General features: G+C 40.0%; 1 protein-coding gene across 2 annotated transcripts in view; it reads left to right on the forward strand.

Moving 5' to 3' along the window:
* Nucleotides 1–19,429, forward strand: part of Nipal2 (NIPA like domain containing 2) — a 97,411-nt gene that overhangs the window by 40,218 nt on the left and 37,764 nt on the right. For both annotated transcript variants that reach the window (XM_060392931.1, XM_060392924.1), the window contains exon 4: nucleotides 8,900–8,959. In XM_060392931.1, the coding sequence (XP_060248914.1) occupies nucleotides 8,900–8,959 (60 nt within the window). The remainder of the gene's footprint in view (nucleotides 1–8,899; nucleotides 8,960–19,429) is intronic.

Raw genomic sequence — 19,429 nt, forward strand, 5'->3', positions numbered from 1 at the left:
ACTGTCTAGAACGCATGAGGCCCTCCCTGGTTCTCCTGGCACCACCAAAGTAAAAGTGAAAATAAAGGGTTAAAGATGGAGGAAAGGAAGTAAAACTGTCCAAACTCATTAAAAATTAATCCTGCCACGCACATCTGGGTAGTTTTTGAAGTTTCTTACTGTTAAACTTTTAGTTAAAAAAAATTATTTGGAAGGAAAATAGTTTAAGCTACAAGGACACAAATATCTTAGTGTTATATACTTAAAAAGGAACAGTCATTTTTACTCCTTTTCGTTTTTAAAGATTTCCTTATTTTTATTTCATGTCTGTGAGTATTTGCCTGCACATGTATCTATACAACACAAAGAGACCCTTAAGCCGGGGAGTTGGGGTCCACAACAGTCACACGCCCTGTGGGCCACAGTGGGGTGCTGAGAACTGAACACAGGCCCTCTGCAAGAGCGTGTGCTCTTCACCACTGAGCTACCTCTCGAGCCCCTTGTTTACCTATTATAAAAGCACAAAGATCTAAACTAGCATGTTAGAATTTCCTTTGAGGTTAACTGTGAATGAAGGTTTGTGCTTAATTACAGAAATAAACTTAAATCGATGTACACCTGTTACTCTCTCGCTCCCTTCTTCCTTCTCCCTTTGCTTTCTTCCCCTATTCTTCTCTTCCCCTCCTGTTCTCCCTCCCTTCCTCACCCTTGCCTTTCCATCCTGATGTTTCATGAATCTTAGAACATAGCTCTTGACCACATTACACTAAATAAATTCCATAATAATAGCCAGTTTTAAGTCTACATGTAGAAAAATGCAAATAGATCCATACTTATCACCCTGCACAAAACTAAAGTCCAAGAGGATCAAAGACCTCAACATAAAACCAGACACACTAAACCTCTTAGAAGAAAAAGTGGGGAATACCCTTGAACTCATTGGCACAGGAAACAACGTCCTGAAGAGAACACCAACAGCACAGGCTCTAAGAGCAGCAATCAATAAATGGGACCTCATGAAACTGAAAAGCTTCTGTAAAGCAAAGGACACTGTCCTCAGAACAAAACTACAGCTTACAGATTGGGAAAGGATCTTCACCAACCCTATATCTGACAGAGAGCTAAGATCCAGTATATATAAAAAACTAAAGAAGTTAAACAGCAAAAAAATCAAGTAATCCAATTAAAAAATGGGGTACAGAGCTAAACAGAATTATCTGCAGAGGAATATCGAATGGCAGAGAAACACTTAAATGCTCAACCTCATTAGCCATCAGGGAAATGCAAATCAAAATGACCCTAAGATTTCACCTTACACCCATCAGAATGGCTAAGATAAAAAACTCAAGTGACAACACATGCTGGAGAGGTTGTGGAGAAAGGGCAACCCTCCTCTACTGCTGGTGGGAATGTAAACTTGTACAACAACTCTGGAAAGCAATTTGGTGCTTTCTCAGACAACTAGGAATAGCACTTCCTCAAGATCCAGCTATACCACTCCTAGGCATATATCCAAAAGATTCTCAAGTACACAATAAGGACATTTGCTCAACCATGTTTGTAGCAGCTTTATTTGTAATAGCCAGAAGCTGGAAAAAGCCCAGATGCCCATCAGTGGAGGAATGGATGCACAAATTGTGGCATATCTACACAATGGAATATTATTTAGCAATAAAAATCAAGGAAATCATGAAATTTGCAGGTAAATGATGGAATCTGGAAAAGATCAGCCTGAGTGAGCTATCCCAGAAGCAGAAAGATACACACAGTATATACTCACTCATATAGACATATAATATAGGATAAACCTACTAAAATCTGTACACCTAAAGAAACAAATCAAGAGGGAGGGCTCTTGCTAAAATGCTCAATTCCTATCCAGAAAGGCAAAGAGGCTGGACATCAGAAGAAGGAGAAAAGAGGGAACAAGTCAGGAGCCTGACACAGAGGACCTCTGAAAGGCTCTGCCCTACAGACTATCAATGTAGATACTGAGACTTATGGGCAACCTTTGAGCAGAGTGCAGGGAATCTTAGGAAAGACGTGGGAAATAGTAAGATCTGGAGAGGACAGGAACTCCACAAGGAGAGCAACAGAACCAAAAAATCTGAGCACAGGGGTCTTTCCTGAGACTCATAATCTAACCAAGGACTATGCATGGAGATAACCTAAGACCCCTGCACAGATGTAGCCCATGGCATTTCAGTATCCAAGTGGGTTCCATACTAATGGGAACAGGGACTGTCTCTGACATGAACTGATTGGCCTGCTCTTTAATTACCTCTCCCTGAGGGGGAATGAGCGTTACCAGGCCACAGAAGAAGATAATGCAGCCACTCCTGATGAGACCTAATTGACTAGGATCAGAAGGAAGGAAATGAAGTCCTCCTGTATCAGTGGACTTGGGGAGGGACATGCATGCATGAGGAAGGGAGAGATTGGGAGGGGAGGAGGGAGAGAACCACAGGGGGGATACAAAGTGAATAAAGTGTAATTAATAAAGAAAAAAAAGTAATAGCCAGTTTTGCACTGAGCCCTAGTTTCAGAGCAGAGGAGAATGGAGCCAAACCCTGAGGTTCATTTCTCTGTAAATCAGGGAGCCCCATACTAGTGTGCATACCCGCTACTGAGACTGCCTTTGCGGCATCTCACGTTTGGCTGAAGCCACCCAAAATGTGCTTTGGCAGCGTATGTTTTTATTAGAAGTCTAAATCAGTATGTGTGTGTGTGCATGCATGTTGCTTGTCTCATATCAACTTTGAGCAGAATGAATCTTCATTTTGATCGCTAACCTGAATGGTTCACCATGGTCAAAAAGAAAGCATATGACTCACAGACAAATGTTATGGTGTAATTGTTGCTGAGAGTCAGCCTGACCAAAGAGCATTGTAACTTCAAAGCTAAGCTAAAACATAAACTTCCCTTGAATGCACTATTTTGCTCTATTAGAAGATTTTATATCCTTTCTCCTTATGGATAATATTCTTGATCAAAGCTTTTGCCCCACCATAGCTCCTATAAAAATGATTTATGTTTTGGTATATTTTCTCTCTTGAAGTTAATTTTTAATTATATTTTAATTGGTGAACAATAATTGTATATCTTTATAAAGTACAATGTGATGTTTTATAGAATGATAAAGTCAAATAGTCAGCTTACCAATGTATTTTGTAAAGAACATTTAAGGTCTATTTAACCATTTAAAAATATGCAATAGATATTATTAACTGTGACCACTACATTATGCAAAAGAATACTGAAATACATGCATCCTAGCTAATGAAATTCTGTGTGCATGGTATACTACTTTTGACTATTTATTTATTTATTTTGGTTTTTCGAGACAGGGTTTCTCTGTGTAGCCTTTGCTGTCCTGGGCTTTGTAGACCAGGCTGGACTTGAACTCACAGAGATCCTCCTGCCTCTGCTTCCCTGAGTCTTGGAACTATAGGTGTGTGCCACCGTGCCCAGCCTTGACTTTTTTTTAGATAGATACCATGGGTAGTGTGATTCTGTGCCTGTCTTTGGAGCCTGTGTGACACTGTAATGAGCTTAACCTTCATTTACAGCAATGCCTGTCTCCAGGAGTAATTGTTCCATGTAGAATTCTCCATAGAATAGTCATCATAGGGCTGGAGAAATAGCTCAAGTTAAAACCACATACTGCTGTTACCTAAGACCCATGTTCAGTTCCCAGCACCCACACTGGGCAACTCAAAACCATTGCCTGTAACTCCAGCTCCAGAGGCATCCAATACCTCTTGTGTCCAAGAGCACCTGCACCCATGTGCACTACCCATACACAGACACACACATAAATACATACATACAGAACTTTAAAAATATTGTAAATAAATCTTCACAAAAAGGAATAATCACCATTATTATCTATATATTTTATATCATACAAAGAATATTTTTATTTCTAAATATATTACTGTATAAATACTTTTTCTTTTTATTATAATTTTATTGACTATCCATTACTACTGAATCCTGGAAAAGTAATTTTGTAATGATAGGTTGGGACTCTTTCCAGTTTTTTTAGTAAGACAGATTCCCAGATGCAGGTCAAGGAATCCGAACAGTTCAGTGTTCACAAGAAGATCGTGAGCTCACTCTCTACACAGATAGATTCTCTTGCTCTCCAGCCGGGCCACGTTATAGAAGGGTGAGACTGCACCGGGTCAGCACTAAGCCTGGCTGGCGCGGGAAATGGCCGCTGCCCCTCCTTGCCGGCAGCACCTGCTTTTAGGCCTTGCCTTTCTCTCTGTTATGACTGCTGAAGCTGGGCTTTTTCCTATGCTTGTCTGCTCTGCTTTGTGAATTGTTGTATTTGTGGCCATTTACTAACTACTAAAGAGTAAGGGTGAGTTTTTTTTTTCCTCTAGGTGAGCACTCCTGCATCATCTGTTAGTAAGGAGAGGGCAGTGTACTGCTCCTGGAACGTTCAGTCATGCCTTCACCCACAGAACCCAGTTATCACACACAGCAGGTAGCCTCTCTCCTGGTTTTCCTTCATACTTGTTAAGCCGCTTTTAAACAGCACACAGCCATGGCTTCATCTGTGTGCTCGTAAACTACTAGATCATGTGCAAACAGAGGGGGGCTGCTGGCAACGAGGAAGCACGTGTGCTTCGTCTCCCCAGCCTCAGAATGAAGACAACGTGTTAGCGGGTGTGCTCTCCCACAGCTTGACAGACACAAGCTAGAACCCAAGTTTCATCCTCTCAGCCCAGTGTCCTGCTATGTCCTCTGCAGCCTGGCAGCCCAGAGCTCCCCTCAGGACTTCTAATTTTCACCCTCAGAGACATTTTGAACACTAAACAGCAGGAAAATCTTTTAGGCTGATTCCAATACTCCTTACTCTGTGACATCTTCATGAACCAGCCTCATACTTTCTAACTGAGAATTTCCTTAAGGATAATGAAATGAGGAGCTGAAGACAGCCCAGCTCAGATCAGGCCCCATTTGCAAACTTTATATACAGGCCCCAGATAAGCTGATCCTCTGAGCAGCTGCAGCATTGTCATCCACTGTCAGAAGTTAATAAAGTTGGGGACAGAGCTGGCTGGTTCTATAAACACTCTCCACTTGACAAGAAGAGCAGTTCATTGACCTTAAACATTGAGCTTTGCCTGGGAAAATCACATGTCTGAACGGTGGGCATTGTTAACTCTGCAACTATTGAGTGCCTGCAAAGCATATATTTTGTTCCTAGTTTTGTTTGCACTCTTTTTTTTTTTCCTGGATACATACCTAGCAATTAAATAGCAACTTCTATGAGCGTTCTGTGTCTTGGAGTGTCAAGTAGCAAAGAAGTCATGAGCCTCTGCCCAAGCAAGCCTCTGACCCTAAATGCGCATGCTGAAGGAAGACCTTATGGTAGCTGTAGTTTAGTTCTACCTGGCACATACGTGCAGGCATGCTATGTTGACGCTTTTAAAAACTAGTGATCTTTATGATCTTTCAAATTGTTATTATTAAATTTTGCTGTAGCAATAAAATTGGCCCTGTTCATGAGGCAGTGGCTATTGGAAAAACAGTAGTTGAGCTGGGCAAGTCTCTGGTTAGAGATGTATGGGAATACTTTGGTTTAATTTTGCTCGTTTTAAAAATATTCTACTCCACTAGGAAGCCATGTCATTAGCTGTTGCTCAGACACTGTCAGTTTGCTTGTATTTCACCCATAGTTGTATATACAAGTAAATTCATCATAGTAACACGTTATTTTTATTACTTTACTAAATAAATATTTTATTCTATGTCAAAGTTTGGCAGAGGGTCTCTCTAGCACCCACTAAAGCAATGAAGGAGATATGGTGGTGCCTATCCTTTTCCCCACATAAAAGGTGAGGGAGGGTAGCAGGTCTCAGGGGCTCACTGACGGCTGTCGAGCTCCAGGTTGAGGTAGGTGGAGGGCTTAAAAACGTACTGAGCAGGAAGCGCACATGTTGCTCTTGCCGAGGACCTGACTGGGTTTCCCAGCACCCACATCAGGCAGCTAATCACCCACACCTGCAACTCCAGCTTCAAGGGATCTGACACCGCTGATGTCTACAGGCATCTGCACTCTTGTACACATCACATAAAATCACACGTACACACAATTTAAAATAACTGTTCTTTTAGGTTTTGGGTTGTTTGTTTGTTTTTTGAGATAGGGTTTCTCTATGTAGCCTTGGCTGTCCTGGACTGGCTTTTTAGACCAGGCTGGCTTCGAACTCAATGATCTGCCTGCTTCTGCCTCCCTGCGTGCTGGGATTAGAGATGTGCACCACCGTGCCTGGCTAAATAACTATTTTTTTAAATATGATGGAGAATCATAGAGGAAGACACCAATCATCAGCCTCTCTGGCCTCCACATGCACACACAAGAGTAGCACATACGTGCACACGCATGTACACACACATACACTACCTTGATAGAAAAATTTCATATTCCCTTACAACAGAAGAGACAACATTCAGAAATGGATACGTATAGAAGTTCATTAGAGCTGTAAATGCTTTTAGAGAGGAAGAAGAGCGTATTTGTTTCCTGAAATGGGTAAGTTGTGGCCGTTGGTACAGCCCAGTCATGTTGTGTATTTTACGTCTTTATTACAGTCACATCCTTTTGGCTTGAAGCAATGAAATTATTTACCACATGACATTTCCCCTACTTCCATATGAAAATTAGATTATTTATGGCTTAGCAACAAAGGAAAAGGAAATCTGCCCTTTCTGATGTCAGGGAAGCAGCGTGCGTGGGCTGGGGAGTGTTGTCCGAATATCAGAGAGCAAATGCACGAGCTCCTTGTGGCTGAAGTTTCACGTGTGTGATGTTTAGAACTAGGTAGGTGTCCCTACTAGTCTACATTTCCCTCTTCGTGGGATCCACCTTACTGCAACCCCAGCTGTGAAATCTCATCACCAGGATTGCTGTAATGAGGTGCATGGTCTGTGTTCCTGCAGCCACGCAGCACTTGTTTTTACTGTTAATCTGCCCTTTTCCAGTTGAAAACATTATTTGTCCAGTTTTGTAAAAGCCAGTGATATGACTCAATTTGTAAAGGTGTTGGTCTTCATGCCTTTCTAAGGCTCTGAACATAGGACACTGGTGTTCCTCTCTAAAATTTCTTGAATTATTCCTATCTTGGGATAGAAATTTTAAATATATTTTCATATCATAAATTCAACTCTTAATTTAATAGATTTAATTTGATAATTTAATATTCATATTTGTTTGTCTATAGAAAATCTTGTTTTAATGTTTTAGAACCAAACTGCCCAATTAAATATGGACTTGGCAAACATTTCTCCACCTGGATTATTCTTTGTGAAACTTACATTCAAATACATAACCTGCCCAGGAAGATAAGACAAGAGCAAAGATCAATGCAAATGAGAGAATCTGGGGGTGGAAATCATATGAACATCCCAACTTATTTAAAGTGAAAACCTTGGATATAAAATTGTTATTTTGTTTTAAATAAGTCACCAGAACATCAGGCATAGTCATATTCAAAATGTAACTGTAGCATCTACATTAATGGGTCATTATACAGACATTAAAATTATTCAATAAAGAATTTTTAATGACATAGCAAATTGCTGCTTCCATACTAACCAAAGAAAGTATTTTCTAGTTTGATCAACATATCAACTGCAGTTTTCTCTAAACAGTAGTACCTTTATGAAAACATTACTTTTAAAAGCTCAGCTAATTTTTTTAATAAAAATTTTAAATTCAGATTATACTACATCTCTTTTTTCTGATTGCTATTTTGAGTTCTCCAATGCCTGAATTCATCAAGGAATGAGCCTACAAGAGGAACAACTCAGATGTGAAACTTACTCCTTGACCCTGAGGTCACAGCAGCAGGCTCAGCTGTAAGAGTCCACCAGTGTGAGTCACTCTTGGAAGTGTAATAAAAAAAAAAAAAAAAGATGAAGACAAGAAAATAAATCCCAGATAAAATGAAAAACTACATAAAACATAAAACAACATAAAAGCAGCATGTTCAGCTCAGTCTGGATCTAAAAGTGATCTTGAGACCAGAGTTGACCACAAAATGGGCACTTGTAGAAGTCATGAACATAAAAGCACATGGTGGAACTGGGAATTTATGTATTTTAGAAAGGATAAGCACAGAATAGAAGAGAAGTTGAGGATCACTGTGAGAAAAGTGACAGGAGAGAAATCATAGCTGTCATTGAAGGCCATAGTCAGCAGCTCAGATGTAAAACTGCAAATTTACATGAGCTTTGTATTTTAGAGAGATTACTCTGGTGCTGGTGTGGAGAAAGAGCGAGAAGTGAGATGTCAAGGCAGGTGCTACTGTACTATTAAGCAGAGGCCTAAGCCTGAGCTGGGACAGTGACAGGGTGAAGAGGGCAGGGTGCGATGCAGATTTGCGTCCAGCAGCCTGCTGGACATGCTGTATGAAGGAGACAGAACCGGGAGGAACTCTGGACTGGGAGTCCAGAGGCACTGGAGGGGATGCTGAGAATTGGTGAGCAACAGTATGGAGTATATTTTAATTATGTAAATTTTAAATCACCCTCAGCTTTCTTAACTTTTAGTTTTTGCTTACTTTCTATCTTTTCCTGCACTTTCTGTCTTGTATTTTATTTTTTTCTCCCCTCTCCTCCCTTCTCCTCTCCTTCTGTCCCCTTTCTTCTTTCCTCCATCTCTCACTCTCACTCCACCTCAGGAAGCTTATGAAACCCTCCCCTTATACGGGCATTACCCCGAGCACATTGTTCTTGGTCCGTTTCTGTTTGTCTTCTTCCATCATGGAAGAAATCACTTTTACAGCCACAGCTCAGAACACAGGGAGTGAGGCACAGACATGAAATGCTCAGCGTCTTTCAAACTGTACTGAATAACACGTTTTTATATAGGAACCACCACTAATGGCAATTTTCTTTATAGGTAGTGCCATCATTTCCGTTATATTTCTAAAAGAAAATTTGAGAGCCTCGGATTTACTAGGTAAGTAACCATTTAATTCATGTAATCACACACCTCTTAATCAATAAATAAATACTATATATACAATTTCATACTTAAAAAGAGAAAAATTAATGAAATGGATGCAGATCTCATTTAGGAGTGAGCATCATGTATGGGAGCCGCTGCCTCTGCTCACACAGAGCCTCCAGTTTTATCACGTCTGCTGCTAGTGTCATTGGCTAGAACAAACTGTTATTTTGCAATATTATTGTTGCGATACTGTTATGAGCATAATAAGATTCAGGGACGACATCTGCATTACCTACTAGACTGTCCACTTGAAAGTCTATGTTTGGTATGTTTTTCTTTTCTTTTCTTTTCTTTTTTTTCTTTCTTTGAGACAGGGTTTCTCTGTGTAGCCTTGGCTGTCCTGGACTCACATTGTAGAGCAGGCTGGCCTCAAAGTCACAGCAATCCTCCCGCCTCTACCTCCCATGGTGCTGGGATTACAGGCATGCACCAGCACGCCTGGCTGTATTATTCTATTTATACTGACTAAAAGTAAAAGTCACAAAGTATTAGTCCCAGCAAGTAAGCACCTGTTGTATTTAGTACCTTCCAGAGGTAAAAATAGCAATTTTCTCTTCAAGATTTTACTTAGAGGTTCTAGGAAGATGCCTCCGTGGGTGAAGTGTTTTGTATGTAAACATAAGGACCTGGACTAGGATCCCAGCACTCCCAGAGTCCTGACCTGGTGGCATGTGGCTATAACCTCAGTGCTGCAGAGGCTGTCGAAGCAGAGAGGCAGCTCCTGGGGCTTCCTAGCCAGAGAGTCTAGCTGAACAGAAACCTCCACGTTCAGTGAGATCCCTTCTGGAAAAATGAAGGATTCTGTACCTAAGACTCAAACGTTGCAGAGGAGAGAACAGAAAGATATAAGAGCCAGAGAATCAGGGAGTTTGCTATGGGGTTGTGTAATAGGAGTAGTAATGTCAGGAACTGCACCCATAAAGTGTCACCAACATGACTGCCCAAACATGAGCTGAACAAGGACTACATCGATAGACATACCAAAGGGAAAAGACCACAAGGCCTCAACCTTACAAGAACTACTGGCAACTAAGGAATGCTGAAAGCTGGAGAAGTAGGCTTTCCTGGGGAAGAGCACGCCAAGTCTTTATCCCAGACTTTATGGCCAGCCCTGAAACACATTTTACAGACTGAGCAGCCTATATTTAGAAATGTGTATGTGTCTACATATTCATATATGCATGGATAACATGCAATGGAAAAGGCACTATGAATTTGAAAGAAAGCAAGAGGGAGTACGTGGAAGGATTTGGAGGAAAGAAAGGGAAGGGAGAAATGTTGTGCTATCAAAAATAAGACATGAAGAAGAAGGCCTGCAGAAAGACAGCCAGGCGTTGACCTTTGACCCTCCACCGTGGAGCTGCCACAGTCACACACCAAGCATAAATAAGCACTTTAAAAATAAAAACAGTAAGTTTCTTTCTTTGGAAATATAGTTATTAATGGAAATTAACAGTGACCTTACTCTCTATAACAAAGATTTGCATTATATAGCAAGGCTCTCTTGTATTCATTGTACCTTTTTACTTTTATTGGGAAGACTGTGAGACTCATAGAGGCCCACGCCTTTTTCCTCGACAAAAGACTGCTTTACCTCTGCTGATAGATGATAATGAATAGAGACACTTTGTGAACTTTAAACAAAACAATGCCTACCCTCTTCCAGGATGTTTATTATTGGGGGAGGGGATTTTGTTTTGTTTTATGTTTTAATGTGAGCTAGAATGTGACACTAGTGTTGGTATGTTGAGCATTTCTCCTGTGGCCCCTGATCCTGATTCCCTTGAACATAACGTCTTGATAGTGCCCTCACTTTTTCCTTTTCACTTTGGTTTGATTTTTCTGGTAGAGTCTTTAGTCAACATTGTCAAATTTTTAATGGTTAAAATGTTTCTCTAAATGTATTCATGTGTGGTTGTATCTTTTCCAACATATTTTTATACATCCTTTTTTATATGTTGTAGTTTATTGGATCATTTGGGAAATCCATATGAAATCAGAAATAAGGACAACCAATGGCTGGGTTATAAAAACTAAAAAGTTAGCTTTTATATTATTTTTCTCATTTATCAAATGTCGCAAGGAAACTTCAAATCCTTTCATCTGACATCTGACATCTTTTGTGGTTAATGTGTGGTTACCGACTAAATTTACCCAATTTAATAAGTTCATATGGATGGGTAATAGAGGATTTCCTAGCTTGACTGTTACTGAGAAAATTGTCTTGACTACTAGCAATAAGGAGATAATTATAATTGAATCCTTGTTCTAGTTTTCTTTCTGTTGCTGTGATTAAGCTATGTATTCCAACAAACACAGCTTTAAGGGAGAGACAGTTTCCTTGGCTCACAAATCCATGTTACAGCTCATCACTGCAGGGAGGTCATAGCAGCAGGGACTTGAAGCAGCTGTTCGCATCCACAGTTAAAAGCATAGAGTGAGAATGCATGCCTGGGTGCCGCCCCACTCACTCTCCATTGTCACACAACTCGGGACACAAACCCAAAGAGTGTCATTGGCCGCTTCTAGGCTGAGTTTTCCCAGTAAGTATAAGTAAAACAGTCCTCCACAGACTTGCCCACAGGCTAACCTGATCTATACAGTCCCTCACTGAAACTCTCTTTCTGGGTGATTCAACCTACTGTCAAGTTGACAGTTAAAATGTTGCACCCTGACTGCAAATTATTTATATTCCATGATAAAATATGAAAATAAATATGTTTTTAAATAAAAAATAATAATATGTAACATACTGGTGAGGGCATTTTAAACACTGTTTCTGAAGTCAGGCCTACTGACCTATGTGATGAATAAATCTTCACTTGTAGGACTGTAATCCTTTTACTTACTAGATGCCTCTCACACACTCACAATTAGAACAAGAGCTGTTGTTGGACATTACTAAATGTTTCCTGATGGGAAAATCACCTGACTTGAAAGCATTCCTAGCTCTGGCTGGGAAGAGTGACAGTAGTGACATTTGAGGTGCTCTAATGGGACTGGCATAGACTAGATGTGTGCTATGGAGAAGGGCACGGTTCAGGAACTAACTAACCACCACAAAAGTGTGAACAGGTGGCTCAGCAGTGAAGAGCTCTTGTCACTTCTGTGGAGGACCTTGTTTCAAGTGCCAGCACCCACAATAGCCTTCCATAGCTCCAAAACCAGGGTATCTGATACCCTTTTGTAGAGCACAGATAAACATGGAGCCAAGATGTTTAAAGGATAAAGTAAATAAAATTTTAACTTAAAAAAATAAGAATTAGAAAAGTAAAGTAAGTTCTTCCTGCAGTACAGGTATTGAAGCTGTTTCCTAAAGAGCTAGGGAGAACGTAAGTGAAAGTCCTAACTGTGAAGAATGGAAAAATAGAAACACTAGCATGTTCAGATGACTTCATTGTGTCTTAAAATCTAAGATCAGCTGAATATTCCTAAGAGCAAAAACTCAGTCTTCCTCCCATGGATTCAGCTTTGCTGTGTTCTTTGTGGCCAGGGTAGTCGTATTTTTAGAAATACAAATATCTCTTACTATAATTGACACAATTACTATGATCACTACCATTTCCAAGAGCTTTCCGGAAGATAATGCTAAAAATGTTACACAAAGGATGGGAATACCTCCAGCACCACACATCAAGAAAACAACAAAATTCCGCCAGAGGGGAGCAGCCTTGCCAGGCCACAGGAGGACAATGCAGCCAGTCCTGAGGAGACCTGATAGGCTAGGGTCAGATGGAAGGGGAGGAGGACCTCCCCTATCAGTGGACTTGGGGAGGGGCATGAAAAGAGAAAAGGGAGGAACTTCGGGATTGGGAGGAGCTACAGCAGGGATACAAAGTGAATAAACTGTCATTTTAAATAAATAAATGTAAAAAGAAAACAACAAAATCAAATGAAGCCTCACATTAGTTTCTGTAACCCTTTGATGGGTATGTAATAGCAGCTAGCATGTCTTAAACATTTTTTAACCAGGTACTATGCTGTGTTTTACATGGAATATATTGTTTAAATGTGGGAATAACCCATTTCTAGAAGCAAAATCTGCATCTCAGAGAGGTTAAAGAACTTTCCCAGAGTTGTATAATTGGCAAATGACAGAGCTCCACTCTGACTATGGCAACCTGACAAAGCAGGGGCTTTGGTCGAGGATATGCCTCTAAAGCCATGTGACGTGTGATGTTATTTAAACAAGTTCTGTAAGCCTCAATTTCCTCCTCTTTAAAAGTCAGATTCTATTACCTACCCCACAGAATTAAATGAGTGCATGTATTAAAATTCTTCGAACAAGGCTTGTCATATAATACTCAAAAATGTTAGCCGTTACTTTTATAACTACTACAACCACTACCACACACTCAAACTAATCAGAGGAAACCTCAGTTGGCCCTTACTTGAGTGGTTTCCCACAGCTCTAGTCTGTGTTTTTGTTTTGGTTTGGTTTACCTTTCTAACTGAATGCTTTTTGAGTGGAGATGTCACTATTCCGTTACTGTTACTACATTCTTTTAATGTAGTGTTAGAGATGAGAAAGTGGGGCAAGTCATTCATTCTGTAGTCTTTCCTTCAACAAGCAGTGGCGTGACATTATCATTATCTGAGATGTGGTAATTCTACGCTGGGAAGGCCTTTCACCACCTCATTTGCTAATGGGTTAACGTACATGGTACTTTCCTTGTGCCTTCATTACTTTTGCCTTGAGAAAATGTGTCTCTTGCTGTTATAAGTTAAGAATGCATTTTTCCCCTTTATAGGAACTAAAACCAAACAGGAGAGAGAGTAGCTAGTGGTCTTTAAAGGTCAGCATGTGTGCATGCCAAAAATTGAATTGTCAAAATGTGAAGAGGAATTGCATTATTCTTCCTTGCTTCAAACATATGAAAGCTTGTTTTTCCTGATGGAGTTTGAGGCTGTGTGGAAACAAGCTGAACTAATTTATTGCCAAATGTTGCTCTGGCCATGAAGCTTTTTACCACTAGCCTTGGAAAATGACCCCCCAAAAGCCTTGTCTGAATGGACTCACCAACCATTATTAATTCAGGCTTTGGCTCCTGCTCTGAATCCTAGTGGATTAATAATTTTAAATTATTTTAATGATTGTTTTTCCTTAAAAAAAAAAAGATTTTTCCTCTTTCCTTCATCCAGCCAAAAACTATAATGTTTTCCTCTTCGCCATCAGTCATCAAATGTATCAAAACTAATAGTCTGTGAGAGCCACATTAATTTAGGCCCAGTAATAATCTCATCAAAATACAAATGAGTAAAGTCCTCAGCACTCCCCAGAGATGTGTAACTTGATTACTTTAAGTACTACAAATGGTTTCCCTGGGTGGTGAGACCAGCGCCATTTCTTTTCCTTCTTATGCCTACTCCCAGATCAACATGGCTGGGTTCATGCGTCTAGAATAGGAGTCCAGCTAAGTGAAGTATCATTGTAGTTGAGAGGACAGTGTCCATTTTGATTTCAAAGAGGCCTCAAGATTGGGAGCCTTTCTGGTGGTGAGTCCAGGAGTACTTATGACTTGAGCCTGAGGAAGCCGGACTAGATTGCTCCCCTAGTGTTAAGAATCCAGTTCAGTATTCCAGTATTCCAGGGAAGTAATCCTTGGATTCTCATCAATCAAGAGATAATACAGTGCCCAAAAGAATTGCTTGGGGTTAGGTTTACCTGAAAAAATTTAAAACTGAAGGCTCCCAGAGTCAGGTCAAGAAGTTAGAAAACTAAAGTTTAGAATTTTAATTAAGAGAATAATAGTCTGGCAAACAGGATTGTCAGTGAGGAACTGTTACATCCTTTTCTATGTGGTACATTGAGGAGGCAGCGAACAAGGACACCTGGAGTCCAGGCTCTGGCCTTTTCATTCCATTCATGCTTTCTTCTCATCCATAAATATCTCCAGGAGACTTGTGGCAGATAAGTAACCTCCTGAGACAAAAAGGCTGCATTTTCACAGCAGGCTCGTTAAATGTCAAGCATTTCCCAATATAAATTACTCCTCAAAACACTACTTCGGAGCAATATAAGTGGTCAAATATGTTTCGGAACTAAGACAGCTTTGTTGACTTCTAGGCTGTCTTCCTAGTAAATGCCAACATGTTGGTGCCTTTGATCAGGCTCCCGGAAAAAGAACTACTCGAGAACTTCACGAATATATCTGATGTCTTAGGAATGTTTGTTGAAGCATAAATCTCTTTAGACTTATTCTAGAAAACACTCATTGGGAAATGCTCTCCTAAAGGATATTTAGGGTTAAAAATAGCCAAAACTAGTCAAGGCTCCAAAAGGCTCTGTCTGTCTAGTCTCAGCACGTGCTCTGTGCAGCGCGAGGGTTCCCTTCAGGTAGACCAAGGCGTGTGCTTTCCACTCAGCAGCATTCAGAGAGGTGTGAATGTTAGCAGTCAAGAACATAGACTGCCTGGCCGTCAGACCCAGCTCACTGGCTGGAAAATACCTGGCGCAATAGTTACCCTGCTTCTGATTCATTTTCCTCATTTGTCAGAAGTAGGTAGTAATAATGATTATATATTATACATTGTATGTATTATATATGTTATATACTATAGGATTTAGCTATAATATATGTTGGAATGGTATAATTAGAAAATAGTAAGCAGTTTGCTCTTATGCATATATTTGCTGTATGGATTTAGTGACTCATGGTCAGCTACAGTCTAAAAATGTTACGTAGAAAATTGCAGAAGTAAGAAATTTGTAAGCTCTAAGTAACTTGTTAAAGTATGTTGCTTTGCCTGTTCTGTTTGTTGTTACTTATTGGCCATCATTTATTGTGCTATTTTTAAGTTAAGCTTGATCATAGTAAATGAACACAATCTGAAGGTGGTCCTTTCAGAGAGTCTAAGCACGGGAGGCCTTGGGTTGTATCCCCACAGGTGAGGCAGGACAACTGTAATCATCCCTCACAGGTTTTTAAAAATAAACATTAAGTTAGTAATGTATAAAACATTTAGAGTTGTGATTGTTCGCCTGGGTGAGTATGTATGGTGCACTTGTGTCTGTGCACATTCATGTAATTGCATGAGTGCAGAGGCCAGAGGAGGACATCAAGCACCTTGTTCTCCAGCCCCCTCTTAGTTCCCTGAAACAGTATTTACACTGAACTAGAGCTTGGCTGGCTACCAACAAACCCAGTATATCCTCCTGTCCCCATCCTCCACAGAATGGGTTAACAGCGTGTACATAGCCATTCTCAGCTTTTTGTGTGTGTGCTAGGAATTTCAATTCAGCTCTCATATCCGAACAACAAACACTCTACCACTGAACCATATTCCTGCCCCTTTTATTAATCTGTAGTATTCTTAGTGCCACCAATTTCAATATTGATCACAATACTCCTTTCGTGTCAGCCATTCTGGTTTATAAAATATTAGTTTGGGCATCCTAAAGATACCATCCTCCCTTCAGGCCGATTGCTCTCCCTGCTGTAAAAAGTAAGGACTAGCTTGTATATCTGTTTTATACATTGTACAATTTTACAGGAAAAGGTATTGTTACTTGTATATTATATCAACTGCATGGGAAAGAGCACAGTCTTTGAAGAGAACTGATTTTCTTTTTTTTTTTTTTTTGCCATTGTTGAGATGAGGAAATGTACACACATAGGTACAACACACATACACACAGGCAAACACATTTACACACACACACACACACATACACACAGGCAAACACATTTACACACACACACACACACACACACACAGGCAAACACATTTACACACACACACACACACATACACACAGGCAAACACATTTACACACACACACAGGCAAACACATTTACACACACACACACACACACACACACACCACATGCAGCAAGCACAGAGAGAAAAACCCTCTTGCAAGGCAGACAGGGACTCAGGAGCCAGAAAATCCAGTCTCTTGGGTTTGTTTTTTGTGTATTTGTTTTGTTGTTATTGTTGTTTGTTTTGTTTTGTTTTAAGTATTTGAAGGGTCTTTCTCCCCAGCCAACACCTGTTATAAACTCCTCCAGGTTAGCCATCAGCAGAGCTCTTTTCAGGCCAGACAAAAAGTCCGTAAGACCTTTGTTTTCAACCAACAGCTTTTGTCTCAGATCAGGAAATTGAGCAAGAAGCCAGACATCTTGGAAGCTTGCCATCTTTATCTAGTCTTTGCCCTCTCCCTATATGCCTGTCAAGAGAACTGACTTTGGTTTAATGAGAAACAACATTGCTGGTGGGTAGGGCATGAAGAAAGAGATTGGGCCCATCTCTGAATGCTGATCATCCAGCATCCACACACAGTGGGGGTTTTTTGTTTGTTTGTTTGTTTGTTTGTTTTATCACATCTGATAGCCAAATCTTATGCTCATCCATCAGTTTTCAGGACTAGCTGGGACTAGAAATACAATTTTAAATGAATTTTTAGGGTGAACTCAGATGACTCACAGCAGGTAGTGAATACCCTGAAATGGATCTATTCTAGGTTATCTGCATTTCTAGAATATTCAGCTGCTTTAACTGGCCTCTTAAGAGAACTACACCTCCCAGGTCTAAAAGGTATGATGGCTTATGCATGTGTAGAGATGAGACAGTTCCGCCTGGATGAATCATGTACCTGGACTCTTGTGGCTAAGAAATAACAGTGAAATTTGAGTTTTGTGAGGATATCGAATTGAGGATCCCAGCCTGATAGGGGTGCAGAGGGGAGCACACCCATGGAGCCTGCTTCCTTGGGCTCCAATTCAGACTCCTTCCGCAAGGCAGCAGAAGGTGAACAGCAGGTTTCCGGAGTTTTGTTTTGAAATGCAACAAAAAAAGAAAAGTGTCTTTATAGAAAAAATGTAGAAGCAGCTATGAAATAGCATCAAAAATGAAGTCAAATAAATAAAACTACCTTCAAATGGTGGGATACTTAGATTAAAAAGAAGGAGCCCTTTTTCACAATGTTCTGTGAGCGAGAAGTAGAATGCAAAACAATTTCTATAATATGCTTGCATAAAGCCAACAAAACTCGTGCACACACATCTCTAACAAGAAAGCCCAGAAGCTCAGTGCTTGGACCACTGGCGGGCCATCAGCGGCCAGGGGGGACACTTGGCTTTTGGCTGACCCTAAATGACCCTCTGGAATTTTGTACCACATATGCATGTCACCAACTCCAAATTACATCACAACATCGGGAGCTTGGTGGGTACTGGGTCATGTGGTGAGAAGAAACTTTGGTAAAGGAACTTAAAAGTCAATATGAATTTGGGCTCCACAAAAGTAGAACACTTGGAAGCCATGAGACATTTTAAAGTATGCCCTGTGGATTTATGCTATTTTATCATATCAGACTCAGAAAACTCATTTTATTTAAAAAAAAAAAATCTCTTCTTCCTAGGAGCCTAATTTGAAATAATCCTTTGTTTTCCAAAGAAAGAACATGACTAACCAATATTTTCCCAAGCTTATAAATGTGTTTTTTTATTGTTTTGCTTTTCCTGCAGTTTAATAATGTGTGTATATATATATATATATATATATATTTTTTTTTTTTTTCATTTTAAAAGTTGGCATTTAGAAAATACATGTAAGCTAGGCCTGGCAATATAGGTCTGTAATGTCAGATACATAGAAGGCTGAGGCAGGAAGATTACCTGTGTCACAGAGTGAGCCTGTAACTGGAACTAGAAGCCATTTAAATGCTGCCATCACTTAACTTTTCGTCCTCACAGTTTGTTGAACAAGGCAACTCTTCTAGGTAAAAGCTGTTTAACCCAGCACGCAGGTGACACACTGGAATTCAAGCCCTCATTTAAATGATGCTTTGTAAACGTTTTGTAAGTCCTGATTTAGAATTTTCAGATGCTTTGCACTTGACTTATTCCAGCAGTTCATTTGAACATCGAGGCAAAACGCCAACCTGCTAGAGAGCCTCTTTGGTTTTATAACCTGGCCGTTTTCCAGACAAGCCCAGTTGTAGGTTTAATATATAAATGGCAAAGTTTATTTTGAGGTTCTTTTCCGTAAATTAATTAGGTCACCTCTACAATTGACTCACCTTGTACTTTTTTCATTGAATTTGAATTTTATATTAAAAAATAAACAAATCGTGTTTAAAAAAAAAAGTTGGCATTAACAATAGCCCTAAAGCAACTGGAGAGATGGTTCAGCCATTGAGAGCACTGACTGCTCTTCCAGAGGACCCAGGTTCAATTCCCAGAACCTACATGGCAGCTCACAACTGTGTGTAACTCCATTCCAATGGATCTGACACTCTTAGACATACATATAGGCAAAACACCAGTGTGCATAAAATATAAATAAATAAAATTTTAAATTGCTTTAAAAAAGAAATAGCTTTAAAAAGTATGTCTACAACCTTGTCTTCACAGTATATTATAGGATAAATGAAAGGAAACCTATTGGTAGCTTTACAATACCCTGAATAGGTTG

The sequence above is a fragment of the Meriones unguiculatus genome, chromosome 1 (assembly GCF_030254825.1).
Source record: "Meriones unguiculatus strain TT.TT164.6M chromosome 1, Bangor_MerUng_6.1, whole genome shotgun sequence".
Lineage (NCBI taxonomy): Eukaryota > Metazoa > Chordata > Mammalia > Rodentia > Muridae > Meriones > Meriones unguiculatus.